This window comes from Carica papaya, chromosome 4, assembly GCF_054855325.1.
Source record: "Carica papaya isolate Zhongbai chromosome 4, ASM5485532v1, whole genome shotgun sequence".
Lineage (NCBI taxonomy): Eukaryota > Viridiplantae > Streptophyta > Magnoliopsida > Brassicales > Caricaceae > Carica > Carica papaya.
This window is the reverse complement of record NC_142312.1, coordinates 26,719,671-26,741,150: the sequence shown is the minus strand read 5'-3', so window position 1 is coordinate 26,741,150 and position 21,480 is coordinate 26,719,671. Positions and strand designations below refer to the sequence as shown.

The following is a 21,480-nucleotide window of genomic DNA, read 5'->3' as shown; positions in this document are numbered from 1 at the left end:
TTTGAGAGGATGTTGACCGATTATTTGAGATACTTGAGAGACTCATTGCTGCCCAACAAGCCTAGGAGGAAATGAGGGAGCTACCTGACCCTCCTCCGTTGCCATAGGTTGAGTCACCCCTGCAGCGAGAGGATCTCGAGCCACCCCAGTATGACCCTGTTTCTCCATAGTACCACCCGGCACCACCTCAATATGATCTGGTGTCCCAGCCACAGTACCACCCGACACCACCACAATATGACTCGGTGCCCCAACTGCATCACCTGACACCACCATAGTATAATCTGGTGCCTTCATCGTATCATGTAGTACCACCACAGGGCCATCCAGTCCATCCTCAGCATAGTCTAGCCCCTCTTCCACGAGATCCAGTTCCTCCCATGATGGACCAAAGCTATATTGAGATGTATAAAATATTAAACTCATCTACATTTGCAGGGGGGATCTTCCTTTGAAGAGGTCGAGTACTATTTAGTTGAGGCAGAGAAGACTTTCACGACTCTTGGGGTGACTCCCAAACAGAGAGTCATACTTGCCATCTACATGCTAGTGGGAGAGGCAGACTGCTGGTGGCAACTCAAGTAGGCCACCATGCCCATTCTGATCACTTGGGAACAATTTTTGATGGCTTTCAATGCAGAGTACCTTCTAAAGCATCTCTGACATATGAAGAAAAAGGAGTTTGCTCATCTGATCTGAGGTGACATGACTGTATCAGAATATACTCGAAAGTTCTTAGAGTTAGGTAGGTAGTCTCCTGAGAGCATGATATATGAAGGCAAGAAGGTAAGAAGGTTCGAATGGGGTCTCTGTCCTGAGATCAGACAGTAGTTGTATGTGTTCGAGCTCAGTACTTACTCGGTTGTTCTGGCCAATGCATAGTTGGTGGAGAGAAACCTTCGCATTTTTTCTCCAACAGTAGGGAACCTTAGGCCCTCGGCTCCACACTGCAGACTAGCACCTACTGCACTTATTCAACAGAACAAGAGACCCAGGCCGATGACTCAGGCTCCCCCTCAGGTTCCAGCAACAGGACGCGATAGGACCTGTCAGCACTGTGGCAAGAATCATGGGGACGGACCCTACTATCGCCTCAATAACACTTGCCGCATATGTGATAGTGCCCAACATTATGCAAGGGAGTGCCCGATGAACCAGAACCAGACCAAACCTCCTATCAAGGGCAGAGCTTATAACCTCACTCAGCATGATGCAGAAGCCAACTCGAACGTGGTACAGGGTACGTACCCTACATGTAACCATCTTGCACATGTTTTAATTGATACCGATGCCTCGTATTCATTTGTTTCACATATTTTTGCATCAAAATTAAATGTATTCATTTGTTGTATTATTCAACAGCCTTATTGGATATCTGATAGATATTGGACGAACTGAGTACATAGAAAATTCTACCGTGAACGTTACCTCATACCGGACGGAGTATCGAGGTTTGGTAATTTAGCACTCATACCAGACAGTGTATGGGACGGCCCGTTTTACCCTCATACCGGATGGAGTATTGAGGTTTAGTAATTTGGCACTCATACCGGATAGGGTATGAGGACGGTTCGTTAATTGGAAATGTTAAAGGAAATGGTTTACGTGTTGTGATGACATACTTGTGGACCCCCATGGATACCAGTAGCCTAATAAAATAAAAAATTGTTATTCCAACCGATTGTATATGAAATTATGATGTGTGTTATGTTATTACCTCTATATGTTGTTTTTGTAAATCTCGCTACGATAAGTAGATGGTAAATGATTTTATTTATGATAAACGATTTTGCTTAATTAAGAGCTCTATTAGTTATTTTTATGATTTCTACCAACATTCATTTCTGTGTCCGTGAGTAGTGTGATATTCTTACTGAGTTAGTGTAACTTATTCTTTCATTAACTATTTCAGATCAAGATGATTAGGATCCAGAACCCGATCTACAAGAGAATTGCGAGTAGCACATTCAGTTTGTTTACTTTTAATTTATTTCTTTGGTTGTTAGTTATTCTTTTAGAATGGTTATTCTCGTAAACCTCATTTGATATTTTCATTTATTGTGTAATGAATGTAAATTCTAACTATTTATTTCGCTTCCGCACTAAATTTATAATTTATTTCTTTTAGAATTTCCGGAGTCGTTATATAAGTTAAGTTAAATTCACAAAGACATAAAACTATGTCAATATCATCATATTTTTTAAATAGATTTTAGAAAAATAAGTGACCCACATTTTTATTATTATTATTGTAGAATCTATAAAGTATTAATATTATAAGTATAGTTGGCATGTTGTGGTGATATCATCAAACATGGATGCAAGTATTCTTCATGTTGATCCACATTATCAAGACGGTATTTGTTTGTCTCTTTTTTAAATGGGATTTTGTATTTTCTAATATTTTAAATATAAGATTATTTTTATTTTATTTGTATTTGTAGTGAATATATATAGTTTTAGTATATACAGATGAATTGTAATATTTAAATTATAAGCTACAAAATTTTAATAGTAATAATTCAAATATTACTATAGTATTTTAATATAATTATTTAATTATACATTATTTTTTTATTATAATATAATTGATAAATAATATATATAAGTCTGCTATCAATTTGTTTTATTTTTTAAAAAATTATGTTGTATTTAATATAATAATACGTAATAATTATTTATTTAAATATTTTTTAAAAAATAATTATGTAATTATAATAATATTACTATACGATTAATTTATAACTGAATATAAACTCTAGAATTATTCACAATATAAACACTTAATCATTTATGTTCTCTCACCATTCTAATCATTATATAAATATTTCACCAAAATTAGTGATAGTAAATTTTTTTATATTTTAATTATAATTTTACTTATTTTTGTATAAAATTTATTCATATAAAATAATATTATATTATTTTTATATAATTATAAAATTATTGCGTGCAAAATACAAATGTACAAATTTAATAATATAAATAATTCAAATTCAAATTCTAAACTATTCATCTGGGTAACAAGTGACACCCACCCAGATAAAACCTAATCATAAGCTAATATATAGATAAATGAGTTAATATATTTATTAATTAAATAATATATATTAATTATATTATAATATAAATAAATTTTAAAAATATCACACGTTTAAAATTACAATCTATTATAAAAGAAAGAGCTTAGATCTCATCTAACTTAAGCTGGCAGCTATAATATATTCATATACATAAAACATATGTGTTTGTGCATGGCAAAAGTTGCAAGAATAGTATATAGTACATACTAAATATATGCTGCTTTTGTTGGGTGTTTCATTTTAATCTCTGCTTTATTTAATGATTTCCAGCTAAATGATAAGAAAGCTTTTGTTTAGGAATTGAGATGTGAAAGAACCACACCTCAAAAGTTGATAGACAACTGCCACATCTATACGTGCTTTATGTGTTCAAATTATAAAATTTTTATACCGTAATTTACCAATTATTTATTTAATAAATAGTTATTATTTTTTATTATAAATTTAAATGTTAAATTATATTTTTTATTTTTTTAAAAAAATTATATTACTATTATTATTATTATTATTTTCTGTGTAAATATTATTTAATCTTTATACTAACATTTTATATCAAATCAATTTAGAAATTAATTTGTTTTTTTTTTAAAAAAAAAAAATTCTTCATTGCCCGGTGACCCAGCGAGAAGTCGACGACAAGAAGAAAACGGAGTCATATTTTATCGCAAAAATATCGGGAGAAACTGAATATTGAAACTAGTCATGACTGACAAGAAACGTACAGTTTCCCGACGATCTAATTCCCTCGTCATCCACGGAACATTTAATTTCATGATCAGAAGATCTGGACCGTCCGATCTTCACCAAATCGTCACGTATCTCGAATTTCGCACGCATGATTGGAGAGTCGTTACGCGCTTTGTTTACCCAGCACGTGCGCATGAGGAAATAATTTATTAATATTTTTATTAAATTTATCGTTTCTGTAAATTTTTTTGTTTATATAAAAAATATTTATATTAATTTTATTTATATTTGATGTAAAAAATTTTAAAAATTAATTTCACTTGGGAGAAGACGCGAGGGGATGTTTGGTTCAACAACAAGTGAACCAAAACCAAACTGAAAAGCAAAGAAATTAAAAAATAATAAATAATTATTTTAAAGAAAAATATGGATGCAAACAGTAGAGACGTAATGGGAGACTCTTTTTTTTTTTTTTTCGGCGACCGAAATATGTTTTTTTTTTAAAAAAACACAAATATTTTTCTTTCTTCTTCATTATCCAATCTCTCTCCTTCTCCTCGGATCTCTCCTGAATTTACGTTTCGAAAACCCTAAACATCCTTCGTGATCATCTTCATTCAAATTTTTTCAGATTAATTTCCTATCCCAATTTGATTCAAATTATTTGTTTTTGTAAAATTTTAAAATTATTTTATTGCAAAAATTACGATAACTAGCTTGGTTTAGTAGAGTATCAAAGCTTTAATCCTTTCATTTTTAATTCTTTCCTTCTTTTTTTTTTTTTTGGAGTTGGATTGTAGCTTCAATCTTTTGATATTTGATCATCTGTTCCAGTGTAGAAGGTTTTTCTTTTTTGAATTTGTACTTTCCCAAAGCAAGTTTGATTGCGTTTGTGTGGTTTTTGTTTTTTAGAATCAGCAGCACAAAACGACGGGAAGTAAAATCAAAGCAGCTTTTGTTTCGATTTAGAACTTTGTTGGTTCCAAAAAGTTTGTGCGTGTTTCTGACTTCGATGGAGACACTCATAACCTAGAATTTACTGGAATTGGGGCTTTTGTTCCATTTTTTTTTGGGTTTTTTGATTGACAAGAAAACCCCTAAGAGAAGCTTCTGAACCAGAGGTTAGAAGAAGAGAGAGGAAACAGCCTCGTGTTATGCTTGGAGGAGAAATTGGAGAACCAGTCTTCCTGTTTTGGATTTTTGGTTTGGTGATTTTTGTGGTAATCGGGACTATGAAGAATAGTAGCGATGGGCAGCAAAGAGCGCAAGGAGGAGGTGTTGTTTCAAGGTCTGCCCGCAGCTCTTTTCGAGCAATTTCGAGTTATCTGAGGATTGTTTCCGCCGGGGCATCAACGGTGGCAAGGTCTGCCGTGTCCGTGGCCTCTTCGATCGTTGACAGAGAGGACGACTCTAGCCATGACCAGGTACGAGAAGGGGTATTCTGTTTCTTATTTTTGTCAAATGAAAAGATGAAGAGTATTTTTGGGATCCCCGCGTTGATTTGTTGTGTTTGTAGGTATTATAGAGAGTTTTAACGGAATTTGCTTGTATAGTCAGGCACACAATTGTCATGAAATTTGGTCCTACGCAAGAATGATTATTCTGTCAATGAAAGTTAAAACGATATTGACATTTATGATATTTGAACTTACTTTTGGTATGTGGTTAAGAGCTCTATATGGTTCAAAAAGTTTCCACAGGGGTTGAAATTTCAGGTTCAGGGTTTGGACATGACAGTATTAGAATTGCCTTTCTCGATTCCTTTGCAGGAGAAGCTAGGTATTCGTTTGCTTATTCTGGCATTTGTGTTCAATCTAAGGAATTAAATATCAAACCAACGCTATGATAGAAAAATAACCTGAGTCACACCTAGGATCCCTTAAGCATCACATTAAGGTAATTTCTTAGCTTGTTCGGGAGCTTTATTTTGAGGATAAGTAGAAGAAGTTAATGTAGACAGCATATCAAATCTTGTTTTGGAATTTTTTTAAGAGAGCAATTGAGAGTAAAGTTAAGGAAAGAAAGACTTATTGTAAACCTTCCTAGCCCTTGAAAAATTTTATTCAACTTCCAGGATTGGTGGATAGGAGCTGACAGAGTTTTATTAATATTTTTCTATTCACTTTCTTAAATATCCCCACCTTATACGTAATAAAACAACTTTCTTTTAATAGTAAGTGTGTTTTTAACTGGCTTTTAATAAATAAGGGGTATTTTTAACATATTAGCTAACTTCCCACTCTATTTTGTCCTTCGACCAAACAACACTGGAGTTGAAACATTCTTTTACTCTGTTATAATTAACTCCTATCCAGGATGTCCTAAATATTTGTTATCATGAGCTACCAAATTCTTCTTCATGCTCCTCCACTTGTTCCTTTTTGATAAAATCAAAAGGTTCAAAGTTTGTTACTTGTGTAATTTGGAGATTTTGAGCAGCTTGTTCTAGATGAGTGTTTCAAAGTTCTTCCACTAGTGCGTCAGTTGTGCTTGACATTATCTTCAATTTGCCATTTAGAACGCCATGCCTTTGTTTAAGATCGTCAAATTTCGCACTTGTTTTGGCATGGTCACAATTGTACTTGATTAAGCTAGCTGCAACCAGAAACATAGCATGGAAGCTTCAAAAATTTCAGTTTGAAGTGGTGAACAATTGTGTGGCAGAGGCTTGAAGCAGTCTGGTTAAATCCAGTTGTAAAAATGTGAAAACGTAGGAGATATGGTGAACCTAGTGAGTGTTGGAAATTTTGAGCAGCTTGCCAAGCTTATCCTATATGCAAATTCTAAAGTTCTTTCACAGTTGCATTATTGTGCTCGAGATGACCCATTTGACGTTTAAAACTTTATGCTCTTTGTATAAGAGTGTCATATTTTCTTCTTATTTTGGCTATGGTCACCATCATACTTGATTAAATAGGCTGTAAGTCAATAAATACCATAAAAGCTCTGAAAATTGGTTTAAGTGGTGAAAAATCCAGTGGAGAGTTGAACTGGTCTGGTCAAATTCAGTGGGAAAAATGTCAAGCAGATATCTGAAGAATCTTCTGTTTGTTGGTTGCTAGTAGATGTCTGGTCCGGCGAGCAACTCAAATTTATTAGAAGTCTTACTGTCCCAAGTTTGGGATAGCGTTACACTTATGTTGGCTGGAAAGTCCAGTAGGAAGCGCATAGCTTCCTTGTTAGATTTGTGACCTTGACGGCCTATATGATTTAGGGTTGTATGGCAGGACTCTTGATCTAGAGATTAGGTTAATTTAATGTTTTTTTGGATAAAAAGTATGGAAAGTTTTAGTTGTCAGATTTCTTTATTCATGATAGATGCAAATATTTATTGATAGCTATTGCTCCTATAACCTTGGATCCAAAGAGCTACTTCCATAACCAAATCCAAACATAGGCTATACTTGGAATTCTAAAGTAATGCAGGAGGTATTCTTAGGTGCGCTTGTGCAAATGATTAAAGTGAGAATTTAAGGCTTTGTTTGGTATGTGGAAACGGTTTCTAGTTTCTATTTCCCAAATGTATGTGTATTTCGTCAATAAATTATATATATTAGTTACAACGAAGAGAATGATAATGAAAATAATAATGGAGTTTGAAAATCTTAAAAACATTTTTTTAGTGCTCTCTAGAAAATTATGTTGTTTGTAATTCGATTGTTCTACAATATACAACTTTTACATACTTTCGTGTTTCACATGTATAAACACATGAACTTAGAAAATAAAAATTAAAAACTGTTGTCATACACTAAAGGAAGCCCAAGTTTCTTAAAGGTTTGGTAGGTTACTCTACTTTGTATTCTATCTTGTTTATAGATAGAATGTTTAGTTTGAAAGTGGTGGATGCTATTACAGCTTTTCTTATTCAGCTTGCAACTCTAGAGAAATAGAAATATCACAATTTTCAAATTTTTCAGAGAAGTTAAATTCTTAAGGGAGTTAATTTGTTTATCATTTGGCATGTTCAATATGGATTTAAGTGTCTTTAGCATAATCTATAAACTTATGCTAATTATTCTAGCATTTAGAGAAATTTAAGGGAGACTACCTTTTACTTAGGCAACTGATTGAGAAGCAGAACCATTCTGTAAATTCATGCTTTCAAACTTTAGAAATTAATGTGAGACCAATTGCCGATGCTCTACTTGAGTTGACGTGCCTGTTTTGCTTTTATACATGCACGCATTTTCTTTTTTTGTTTGAGTAGAAATATCCATGCATCTTCATTGGAAGGATGGAATGTGAATATGTTCAAGCAAAGTTTTAAGTCAGTCATCATGGTGGTATGGGTTACCTTCTGTTTGGCATTTGTGGTGTTTCTTGTGCTCTGCTGAAATTTCACATTATATATTTACCATAGCACAAAGTCGGCTATTCTAACTGATAGGTACACATAATAATAATTTTGGTTGTTTAGCAAAGGTCGCAAATACTTCATATCCCAGGTTAAACAGTTATTTCGCTCTTTTCTATTACTGTATATCTGTAGCATACTCTGAATATATGAGACAGCTTTTTGTTAGAATCTCTTGGGTAAAAAATTACTTAAAGGCATTTCTAAAATTCCATAAAATATTATTTAGTTTGGTGTTATTAGCATGTGCATGTGCATTTACATTAAGAGAGTTAATTCATGAAAGAATTATTATTTTCATTTAGATTTCTTCAGTCTTAAGAGCTGGGAACGGAGATGACTCAATATATTCTATATCTATGATGTAAAGGTGCTCTGGGCTGGGTTTGATAAATTGGAGGTTGAGGGAGATATTACTCGGAGAGTTCTCCTTCTGGGATACCGATCAGGTTTCCAGGTCTGGGATGTTGAGGAAGCTGATAATGTTCATGACCTAGTTTCCAAACATGATGGCCCTGTTTCATTTATGCAAATACTACCAAAACCAGGACCATCAAAAAGGTCAGGAGACAAGTTTGCAGGCAGCCGTCCGCTTCTGGTAGTTTGCACTGATGGTGCCCTTCCTGGAGGTACAACACGGGATGGGTTAGGCAACACAAATGGGAGCATCCCAAACTACCAGGACCCGGGGGATGGTGGTTTTGCTCCAACTGTCATCCATTTCTATTCCTTGAGGTCTCAATCTTATGTACATATGCTGAAGTTCCGGTCAGTTATTTATTCAGTAAGGTGCAGTTCTCAAATAGTGGCTATATCACAAGCAGCTCAGGTATATTCTCTTTATATATAATAAGTCTTTTTTATATTAACCTTCTGTAGAAAGTTTGATAACTAAGGACATACTTGCAGATACACTGTTTTGATGCTGCAACGTTAGAAACAGTATATACCATACTCACAAACCCAATAGTTATGGGTTGTACTGGTCCTGGAGGTGTAGGCTATGGGCCTCTTGCGGTTGGCCCGAGGTGGCTAGCTTATAGCGGGAGTCCAGTTATAGCATCCAATTCTGGACGTGTTAGCCCACAGCATCTAACACCCTCTGCAAGTTTTCCTGGTTTTAGTTCAAATGGGAACTTGGTTGCACATTATGCAAAAGAATCAAGCAAGCATCTTGCAGCTGGGATTGTGACTCTGGGAGACATGGGATACAAGAAGCTTTCTAGGTACTGCTCTGAGCTTCTACCTGATTCCTATAGCTCTCTGCAGTCGGGGAGTCCTGGCTTGAAAGGAAATGGAACTGTTAATGGGCATCTTGCAGATGCAGATAATATTGGAATGGTACTTACTAACCTCCCTAAGCATTTTTTTTGGGAACTGACATTTGGTTTTTCAGTTAAAGTTTCCCTTATATTATCGAAAGCAACCTTACATATAGGACAGAATTATGTTTGTTTTCCAGCATTGAGCCATTTGCCAAAAGGAGTTGATCATAATTCTTGATGTCTCTTATTTCCTGGATTTATCAGGTCATTGTCAGAGATATTGCGAGTAAAGCTGTCATCACTCAATTTAGGGCACACAAGAGTCCTATTTCAGCATTATGCTTTGATCCTACTGGGACACTGTTAGTGACAGCTTCGGTTCAGGGGCACAATATCAATGTCTACAAAATCATGCCTGAACTCTGTGCAAGTTCCTCTGCAAGAGATACTTCTTCCTCTTATGTACATCTTTACAGGCTTCAACGTGGTTTAACTAATGCTGTAAGAGCAATTACCTTCACCAGTTTTTTGAATTTTAGGATTATGACGTGATCTAATTGGTTTTTTCTCTGGAGAAATTTCAGGTTATACAGGACATCAGTTTCAGTGATGACAGTAAGTGGATTATGATCAGTTCTTCTAGGGGTACAAGCCATCTGTTTGCCATAGATCCTTTGGGAGGAGCAGTGAACTTTCAGTCTGTGGAGGCCAGCTTTACTGCTAAAAATAGTGGATTGGGTGTTACAAATAAGCCAGCCGTTCGTTGGCCTCCTAGTTTAAGTTCCCAAACTCCTAATCAGCAGAATTTTTGCGTTCCTGGTCCTCCTGTTACACTGTCTGTTGTTAGCAGAATAAGGAATGGAAATAATGGTTGGAGGAGCACTGTAACTGGTGCAGCAGCGGCTGCAACAGGCAGGATGAATTCACTTTCTGGGGCCATTGCTTCGTCTTTCCATAAATGCAAAGGAAAAAAAGATTTTTCCACTGAGAATAGCTCTTTGAAGACAAAATACCACCTTCTAGTTTTCTCTCCTTCTGGATGCATGATACAATATGCATTGCGAATTTCCAGTGGTCATGATTCTATGGCAATTGGATTAAGCAATGGTTACGAATCAGTTTCAGAATGTGATGGTAGATTAGTAGTTGAAGCAGTGCAAAAATGGAGCATATGTCAAAAACAAACTAGAAGGGAGAGAGAAGATAATATAGACATTTATGGTGAAAATGGAACATCAGACTGCAATAAGATATATCCTGAAGAAACAAAAGCGGGAAATTACACTTGTCCTGTAGCTCGGGAAGCAGTTAGGAAAACAAAGATCAGTAGTGAGGAAAAATATCATCTGTTCATTTCAGAAGCTGAGTTGCAGATGCATCAACCTCGTTTGCCATTATGGGCAAAACCAGAGGTATGCAATCTTGAGTTGGGAATTATCCAAATTCTTTGCTTTTAAGTCTGACATGTATTTGTTCTTGTTCTATTGCTTGCCAGATAAACTTTCAGTCAATGGTGCTAGATGGTAAAAAGGTAGATGAGGCTAACAGTTTGGGAGGTGAAATAGAAATTGAAAGGATTCCTACTTGCACCGTCGAAGCAAGGTCGAAAGGCCTGATACCAGTTTTTGATTATCTTCAAACCCCCAAATTCCAACAAGCAAGGTGTGGCGGCATTTAATGTGCTTTTTGCCCTTGATGTGTGTTCTTGATATCATTCTACTTAGGGAATGCATTTTGTATTTAGAGAAGATAGGAATTCATAGTTCCTTTAGTTCTTTTTGGCTTTAATTCACTTCATGAAACACTCTTACATTTTCTACAGGCTTCCTTCTGTAGATAGCGATGGCAACGGGCAACTGCAGCATCAGAGATCTGGGGATTCTGAAGATAGCAAACTTTCACACAGGAGCAGCTCGGGCTCCCTTGGGTCCATATCCAATAGTAATGCTGCAGGTGCTGGATCTCACAATGATCTTGCAGGTACTGGATATAATGGCCCACAGACACCAATAGAAACTGTGGGCTTTGTGAATAATGGTAGAGCTAATCGCAAAACTCAGCTTGAGATTGTAAATAATAGAGAGAGCTTAAGGATGGAAGCTCAACTCAACTTTGTAAATAACAAGGAAGGCCTGAAGATAGAGAATCATTTTGAAGATGAAGGCGATCAATTTGATTAGAGGTAATTCTCTTATCCCAGTGTCAATTGTTTTGAGATTTCAAACTGGGCTTATCTATTATCATTTAAATGCCCCATCTAATGCATTTGATCAAGTTATATTGCTTTGTATTTAAATGCCCCATCTAATCCCAGTTTAAATTGTTTGTTATGTTAGTGAGGTTTTGAGATTCCCAATCGGGCTATTCTTGACTAATCTTCTGTCTATCTAAATGCCCATCTAATGCATTTGACCAAGTTGTTGCTTTGCATTTTAACTAGTTGTAGGAAAGCAAATATTTCAAGATTGCACAACTTACATAATTTTAATTAATTTTTTTTTTTTCTAAATTCAGTTTTTATTTTTATGATCTTAAACTAAGACATGCATAAGTTCAAAGTTTTAGTTATGTCTTGGTTATATAATTGTGATTAAAGATATGCACAGGGGAAATTTAGGTTGGCTGTGCAAACAGAGCTTTGAGTACTATATTCATGTACCATGTTTGTTTCATGTGGTAGGGTAGGGGAAGGACTTACCCTACTTGTTTTATATTAGTATTCTATATTTAGGGCTTTATGATTGTTTTCTATATATCTATTCTCTTGCCAAACTATTGCAATGAAAAAATCGATTTCTCACTTACTACATACTACCTTTACTCGGTTCAACTACCAAATCAATGTGGGCGAGGTTTTCTACCCAAATAGAGAGGAGAATGGTAGGGCCATATCTCTTCAACCTGCCATTTCTTATTCATCGTGGAGCATTGGAGGCACTGGCAGTTTAAGAAATAGTTCTTAGCTCTTCCCATTTATTTTATATACACGCACACACACAGAGTTATATCCTTATGATCATTTGCACCAAGAATACTACAACCTGATGCATTTGGTAACATCTTACGACAAGAGGTGATAGAAACTTTTTTGGTCTTTCTAGGGGTTGAATGGTTGGGGGTGGTTTCTGGCTTTTGGAGCCTTAGCTCAATTTCTCATAGATTTTTGCTATGCTTCTTCCCATTACCTATTGCAGTGTTGAACTAAAAAAACTGTGTTTCTTTCTGATTCAGGTGTTCAGTTATTCTTTCATTCTGCTGGAAGGTTCATTAACGGTGTGATACCATGAGTTTGACTATGAAGCGGAATTGTGAATATTATGTTGGTTTTCATCTGTGTTGAGTTTGTAAATAACAAGCCAATATATCCCAAATAATCAGTCTAATATGTAAATAATAGCATCACCATATCACTCACGGTTATGAATTATTCTACTCTACGAATTTTATTTTTTTTTAAACTTCCCATTCTTATGGAACGCAAGTCACTGGTCTTTCTGGATGTTCCGACATTCCCTTTTTTATTTGCATGGTAATACGGTCGGGTACAAACATTTTGGTCAGCTTCTCAAAATGTTCGCTGAATGAATTGTCATATATGCAGTTTGAGATGCGGATTTTTTTATATTTGAGATTTCTCTCTAACCGAATTGATGTGATAATGTACAATTGAGGTTTCAATTGGAATTTGGATGAGACGTGTAGAATCTAGAAAACATTCATGGTACTTAATGTATCAAACCTCTTTCAGTTACTAGAAGAGAAAAACTTACTCTCCTTTCTTTTTATACCCCCTACAGTCTCTCCCACCCAAACCTAACGTAAAACATTTTAACAGCTGAAGAAAACAGGAAATTTCAACTAGGAATATGCTTAGACTGTTTGTAACACCCGCCAAAACTTTTTTTTTTTTAATTAATAAATATAATTATTTATTTATTTAATTTAATTTATTATATTATATTTTATTTTAATTTAATAAAAAAGAATAAAATTTATTAAGAAATAAATTAAAAATAATTTTGGAAAAAAGGGGTGAAAAATTAGGTTTGGAGAGTATTTTTTAAAGAAAAATTAAAAATTGGAGGTCAAAACGTAATTTAAAAAAATATTGTCACGTCAGACGCCCGGTCAGCAACTCCGACCAACCAGGACGCGCCAAGTGGCAAAGGCGCTGAAGCGGGAGGCTACGTGGGCGAGCTGCGTGCGCGCGATCGAACGGTTGAATTCCGTTCCTACGCACACGGACGACCGAGAGTGAATCGCGCATGGATGGTTCAGATTGAATCGCGATGAACGGTTCAGATTTACTCCTTATTTAATCGCGATCGGACGATCCAAATCAAAAGCGAATGAGTATAAATAATCTCATCCGTACCCAAACCCTAACCCTAGGCGCCAGAACCTCTCGTCGGAGAAGACAACCCAGCCGTCGGGGAGCCGACCGCCACCACCTGCCGCTGCACTGGAACCCTTTCTGACCACCAAAAAAGGTAAAAATTTCTCATTTTGCACGAAATTCAATTTTAAACCCACCCATGACCAAATTGGAGTGAAAGAACTGGCTAATTGGCTGAAAAACATCGACGAAGCCTAGCGGCGCCGCTGTTGGAAATTTCACAAACTGCCTCCGATGAAACCTTTTCTGATTCCTGTTTCGCATAATTTTTTCACCGTTGTGATCACTGTTTTCTTCTCTACAAGTTGACAGAAGCGAAACACCTAACTGCAACGTGAGCCAGAGGAGCCGCCGCACCGGAGAGCCCTGCCGCTGGTGAGTTTCGATATTTTATATTTTTTGGGTTCATCGAGGCCTTTTAGCGTATGTGCTCGCAGGAGTTGATGCAAAATCGACTGAATTCGGCCAAAAACGGCCGACCCGAAGCGGACCGCTGCCGTACTAGATTTTCAAAATTGGCCGAGTGGGTCTTAAGACTGATTTTGGGTTTATTTGGAACATTTGTAGGTATTATAAGCGCGTTTCAATTCCTGGAGAAAAATTTAGGGAACCCAGGGACCGCCCGTAGGTACAGTAAACCGTTTAGCTTTTCGGCGTCAAATCGAGTAAGGACCCTTCACCCTATTTCCTATCATAGAATTGAAATTTAAATAAATAATAATACGATATTTTATACAAATTAAATAGATGTGCATAATTAATTACGGATTGCTAATAGAGCTCGAACCGGACATTGTTCTCTGTGATTTATTTTACAGTATAAAAGCATAATAATATCTGATTTATCTATTTTATGGTTTAAATGCATGTATTACTGTCTTAACTGACCACTGTTTGATTTGAGATTTGAGACATGATTGTATTATCGGATGCATGTTTATTTGTTTATGTGATTATGTTTGATTTGGTAATGAAGACTAAAGAAAAACAGAAAAAGGGGTGTGATCAAATAAATAGATAGAATGACAAACTTCCTAGATATCCTGGGAGATGGTGGACGGACCGGGTACATAGGGAATCCTACTGTAAACGTTGTCTCATACCGGACGGGGTATGGAGACTTGGTAATTTGACACTCATAACGGACGGGGTATAGGGACAACCCGCTTCACCCTCATATTGGACGAGGTATTGAGGTTTGATATCTTGACATTCATACTGGACGAGATATGGGGACGACCTTGTAATTGAGATTGTTAAGGAAAATGGTTCACGTGTAGAGGGGACATCTCTATGAACCCCCATGGATACTAGTAGGCTGGTAAAATGAGAAATGGTTATGATTTAGTTTATTGTTAATGGATATAAATTTATGATATATTCTATGTTGTTGGGTGTTCATAAAATTATGATATGTATGGTACTATTGTCTCTATAGGTTATTTTCATAAATTCCATTACGGTAAGTGAACGATAAATAGTTTTATGATTGATAAACGAAATTGATAAATTTAGTGCTCCATTAGTTGTTTTGATTTTATACCAACATTTACTTCTGTACCAGCGATATAATGTGATATCCTTACTGGGTTAGTGTAATTCATCCTTTATTTAACTATTTCAGATCAAGAGGACCTGGTTCCAGAGTCCGATCCGCAAGAAGATTGCGAGTAGATGCTAGATACTTTCTATTTTTTATTATTTTTCTTATTTCTCGTGTTTCTTTCAGAGAATTCATTCCGTAATGTTGTTCAATACTTTTAAATTATTATGTAAGGGATGTAAGATCTTAACATTTTGTTTCGCTTCCGCACTTAAATTATTACATATTTCTTTTTGGATTTCCGGGGCCGTTACACTGTTTCTGCTTGATAGTTCTTTATTAATTATCACCAGACTAAATGGAAAATAAAATTCAAACTCGAGTTGATAATTCTAAAATAAAAACATTATCCGACATGCTTTTGGAAACAAACTATATAAATTAAGAAGAAATAATATTAAATTATTATTAAACAAAACAAAAATCTAAATGTAACACAAGTTGAGAAGCAACAATAACACGATTTTCAGAATCTTCATTGGGTTTGGAATCTCTCTTAGAAACAGAATTTAGTTTCATCATCTTCCCATCCAAGGTTATTCCACCTTCTAACTCTCCTCTTATTTCTTTAATGGTTAATAATATATTGTAAACAAAGCGTTATGGACAAATTTATAAGATTTAAATAAGATATTAAAGTTCAATTAAATACGAAATTCTAAGTAGCATTAAATTTTTAAATAGTAAATATGAAATCCTAATTAATATTATATTCTTAAATAGGATATAATTTTTTATTAATATTAAATTTCTAAATAGTGTAGAATTTTCAATATTTTAGTAGGATATTCTTAATTAAATTAAAATTTCTAAATAAAAATTATAATCTTTATATAAAAGGATATGCTTACTATTAATAAAATAAGTCAGAATATTATTTAAACTACAAGATTGGAGCTCTTTGTAATGAGATCCAAGATAGTAGCTCCATTTGATGAGGCATAATATATTTTCACAAACTAGATCACTCTTACAATAAGAACAAAAATGTTAACAATTTTTTAGAAGACGACTTTATTGTTAACCGCCCGGTGACAAGATCATGATTTCAAGAACATAATAAATTGGTATCAGAACCTAACATAATAGGCGACTCTGCAACAAAAGAATATTTGCAATTGTTGCTCCAAGAAGCCCTAATCGCAAACGAAGCATGGACCATAGAGATTGAAAGGTGATTGAGCAGCTAGTTGCAGGAGTTATCCAAACAAATCAAAGGGATACTAGTCAGCTTTAATCATGATAGACAAACAGAATCAGAAGGAACTGCAAGCAACAACCACCTTCGGGAACAACCACCTCAAGCACTTCACACCGAAAGTCAGTCGCAAAATGCAAACAATCATCCAGGTAATGGAGTCGTTGCCCGCTGCACCAAATTAGACTTTCCAATGTTCGATGGCTCTGAAGATCCTCTAATATGGTTGCATCGATGTGAGTAGTTTTTTGCCAATCAACACATGCTGGAAAGAGGTAAGGTGGGATTGACCGCCTTCCATATACTTGGAGAGGCATAACTGTGGTACCATCAGTTAGAATCTGAACAACCTACATTCAACTAAATTGAATTCAATAACTAGTAAACTTTAAACAGACGGGATCGGTTGCAGACTACCAGAGGCAGTTCTAAGAAAAACTAGCAAGAACAAATAAGTTCATTTAGATTGATCAACATGTAAGTTTGTTCACAAGAGGATTGAGAGATTTCCTCTGTTTAGATGTCGAGGTGCAATCACCCATATGGCCAGAGGTTTTAAAAGGAAACAACAATTGTAGGATATGACCGAACATAATTATAGTGATCATTCTCAGTTCATAACCAAGCTTAACATTTCAGTTAAAAAAATCGACTCCATAGAACAGCAACGTTACAACACAATCTGGTAACACTTCATCTCTATTTATAAAAAAATTAATAATGACAAAGATGATAGAAATGAGGCTAAAGGGGTTGTGCTATAACTGGAATGAACTATTTGTTCAAGGTCATTAATGTAAACGACTGTTTTGTCTCGAGATGAAATGCGACCTTGGTCCTGAACAACAAGAAAAGACCGAGAAGAAAGCTATATCCACATATCAAGCTTGTGGACAAGTTTGAAGAACAGAGGGAGTAATATTATGAACGAATTTATAAGACCTAAATAAGATGTTGAAATTCAATTAAATATGAAATTCTAATTAGTATTAGATTTCTAAATAGCATATTATTGTTCATTAATATTAGATTTTTAAATAATATATGATTTTTAATATTTTAGTAGAGTGTTCCTAATTAAATTAAAATTTCTAAATAAGAATTATAACTTGTATATAAAGGGACATACTTGTTATTAATAAAGAGAAGTCAGAATATTATTTTAAATTAGGAGATTGGAGTTCTCTCTAACAATGTCAAAGGTAGCAGCTCTCTTTGATGAGCTGTAATCTATTTTCACAAAATAAATCGTTTTTGCAATAAAAATAAGGGTATTAACTATTTGTTAAAAGACAACTTTATTGTTAATCACCTGGTGACAAGATCCAGATCTCAAGAATATAACACATATATTGGAAGTTTTTTCAACCTCGTACAATTGCTCACCTCAATCCTCTACAAAGTAGGCCAAGATGTTGCCCTGAACAAACAAACCTCAATTTGGTCAACTTATATAACTTTCAAACTTGCGAGCACCAAGTTTGGCACTTTACCTACAATAAGAGATCGAATCCTTCTGCAGCTACCAACCTTGGTCTCCTCAAGATTTGGCAGCTGTTGAACCAAAGCAAAAGATATGAGGTTCTTCAGTTTGGGGGAATCCATTACTTCGATGTGGTTTTTAGCCTCCCTAGGCATCCTCCTTGAGGGACCATTCCTTCCAAAATTATATCTAAATTTCCCAAGCTGCTAAGTCTTAAGTGCTCCAAATTGGGTAGCATGCTTCTTATGGTATCCCAACTTAGAAGATTTGTGATGCAATCACAACTTGATATATTGACTGACTCGAGGCTTGGCAGGTCATAGGCTGCTCTTGGTAATTAGCTTAGACAACCCACTTAGGCCATCATAAATAACTAGGTCCACGACATTTACAGTGCATAACAACCTTTTAAGGCCTCTTATTGATGAGGTCAACTCCTTTGTGAATGACCCTTTTTCCATCATGTTAGGTGAATGACTCATCCAAATCACAGCTCCTTAGACTTTTATATGTTGAACTTGCTCAATCTTCTCAGCCAGGTGATATTTGAAGTAAGATAATCAACCTTATATAACCTTATGTATAGAAGGGAGAGTTTCTCCAAACTTTTAATCACATGGAATAAAGCTTTTCTTTCTTCTACGTGATACTTAACCTCTCATTTGCATGCACTGAAAGACATGTCCAAGGCCTCAAGATCAGACAATACTGACATGGTTCCAGGTTCGATCTTTTCTAGGTTGTATGTATAGGACAAGTCTAGTTCTCGGAGAATACTTAATCTAACCATATCTTTTGGTAGTTTTCGGAGTCTAGTGCCAGAGAGATCAAGGAATTGGAGTTTATTGAGAGATCCAAGTTGAGGCAGTCTCTCAAGTGACTAACAAGTTCTCAGGAGAAAATAACGAAGCTCCCCTAATTGAGCAAGTGTTGTGACAATGAAGTGATGAAAGTTTTGCCTAAGTTCAACACTTTAAGTGCTCTAGCTTCTAGAAAGAAGTTACCATGTATTTTATAATAGGGTTGCCTTGGAGGAAAAACACTATCAGCTAAGAGTATCCCGAGAGTTGATTGGGAAACTTCCTAAGTTTGTTGTTCATATATGAAATCCTCTTGAAAGATTTCTGCAACTTCTATGACATTTGAGATAATGCAATACCATATTAACAGAGATATCCATATGGCTAAATCCCTGACTAAATCATGCATTTTTATAGTTCCAATGTCTTCACCTTGTTCTAGTAAGCAACAATCCTCCAAATTCTCAACAAAAACAATGCCATAATTGAAAGATTTTTCCAAGTTTTGGTGTTTATATGTGATTCCATCAGCTATCCAGGATTTTATTAGTTCACTCGATTTAATTGAGCAGTTTTCTGGGTATAAAGAAGAAAAAAGAAAACACCATTGAAGAATCATATTCAGCAACGAGTTGTAGCTCAACCTTAGGTGTTGATAGACCTTGTCTTTAATGCTCATAACATGAGGCAAAGAGCAATGCAATTGACTAAGTGCTTTCATCCACAATTCCACCATTGTTTTGTTCATCATTGAAGAAAACAAGGAGAGACAGTTTGTGTGACGAAAAAAAATCCCCTAATTTTCTTCAATCTTACGTGGGTACAAATGTGCCAAATATATAAGCCTTTGGCCAAGACAAAAAACGGTTAAAAGATGCTAACAAAAAACTAAAAAAGTTAGTGGAGAGAGCACCTAGTTGTCCTAACAATACCAGCTGTCCTTAATGTAAGTATACATGTATATATACATTCCTACATATGAACATTCTACACTCTCCCTCAATTTAGGTTACGTATATGTTAAGTAACCCTACATTGAATACAAGATTATTGAACTCCCTTTTTGGTAGTGCCTTGATGAGTATGTCAGTTGTTTGTTGACTAGTCGGGATGTATAGGAGTGACACATCCGAACTTTTAATTTTTTCTCTGATGAAGTGACGATCAATTTCAATATGTTTAGTTCTGTCATGGTGTACAAGGTTCTTGGCCATGCTAATAGTTGATTGATTATCACACCAAATTCTCATTGCAATAGGAGCAGAAAATCTTAGTTCTAGTAGAATCTTTTTAAGTCATACTCCCTCACATATTCCATGTGCAAGTGATCGTAATTCAGCTTCAATGCTGCTTCCTGATACAATATATTACTTCTTACTATGTCAAATGACTAAATTACCCTAAACATAAGAGGAGTAACCATATGTAGATCTTCTATCTGTTACAGATCCAGCCTAATTAACATCAGTATAGATCTCAATATCTCTGACCATATTCTTCTGAAAGAATAATTCATATCTAGATATCATATTTAGATACCTCAGAATACGATAAACAGCACACATGTGTTCTTCAGTAGGTTGAGACATGAACTGACTCACAATACTAACAGTGAAGCAGATGTCAGGTCTTGTATGAGTTAAGTACATAAGTTTACCTATAAAACTTTGATACATTTCTTTATCAAAGGTTTACTGTCACTTTTGGAACCAAGTTTAGTGTTTGTTTCCATAAGAGTCTCAGCAGGTTTACAACCAAGTATACCTGTTTCATTCAAGAGATCTAAAATGTACTTCCGTTGAGATATAGAAATTCCTTTCTTGGATATAGCAATTTCCATTCCAAGGAAATACTTGAGCAACCCAAGGTCTTTAATTTCAAATTCTCTAGCTAGAAAGTCTTTCAGTTTTTGAATTTCTTCACTGTGATCAACTGTAAGGATAATATCATCCATATAAACAATTAGTATAGCTCTTCTCCCTGTGATACAATGTTTGACAAACAAGGTATGATCGGATTGACATTGCTGATATCGCATGTGTTTTACTGCCCTGGTAAATCTGTCAAACCAAGCTCTTAAAGACTATTTGAGGCCATACAGTGCCTTCTTTAATTTGCATAGCTTTTGAGGATTCATTTTGAGTCCAAGTGGGACTTCCATGAACACTTCTTCCTCTAGGTCACCATTAAGGAAATCATTTTTTATATCAAGTTGATAGAAAAGCCAATCAAGATTAGATACTAAAGAGAATAATACCCGAATTGTGTTGTGTTTGGCAACATGAACAAAAATCTCTTTATAGTCGATGTCATATGATTGAGTAAACCTTTTAGCAACAAGTCGAGCTTTGTAGTGGCTTACACTACCATTAGGATTGTACTTGGTGGTGAAGATCCACTTGCATCCAACAGGAGCCTTTCCTGAAGGTAGATTAGATAATTCTCATGTCCTATTTTTCTCAAGGGCTGAAATTTCTTCTTGGATAGCAGCATTCTATTCAAGAATCTTGAGAACTTCATGAACTGTTCTTGGTTCAGGAAAGATGCTATCAAACTTGCTAACAAATGCATGATACTTCGAAGATAGCTTGCCATAAGAGACATGATC

The 21,480-nt window shown here is 35.2% G+C and overlaps 1 protein-coding gene across 2 annotated transcripts; it reads left to right on the top strand.

The window, feature by feature from the left end:
- Positions 1–4,258: 4,258 nt before the first annotated feature.
- G18F (autophagy 18 F-like protein) lies at positions 4,259–12,891 on the top strand. Of its 2 annotated transcripts, none has more exons than XM_022037198.2 (8): positions 4,259–5,194; positions 8,498–8,956; positions 9,037–9,468; positions 9,657–9,893; positions 9,977–10,804; positions 10,888–11,054; positions 11,215–11,574; positions 12,624–12,891. In XM_022037198.2, the coding sequence occupies exons 1-7, from the start codon at positions 4,925–4,927 to the stop codon at positions 11,570–11,572; spliced, it is 2,751 nt and encodes a 916-aa protein (XP_021892890.2). In that variant the 5' UTR covers positions 4,259–4,924; the 3' UTR covers positions 11,573–11,574; positions 12,624–12,891. The 2 variants fall into 2 exon arrangements, with proteins under 2 accessions (XP_021892890.2, XP_021892891.2); XM_022037199.2 differs by having other exon boundaries at positions 5,055–5,194; positions 8,433–8,956.
- The last annotated feature ends 8,589 nt before the right edge of the window (positions 12,892–21,480 follow it).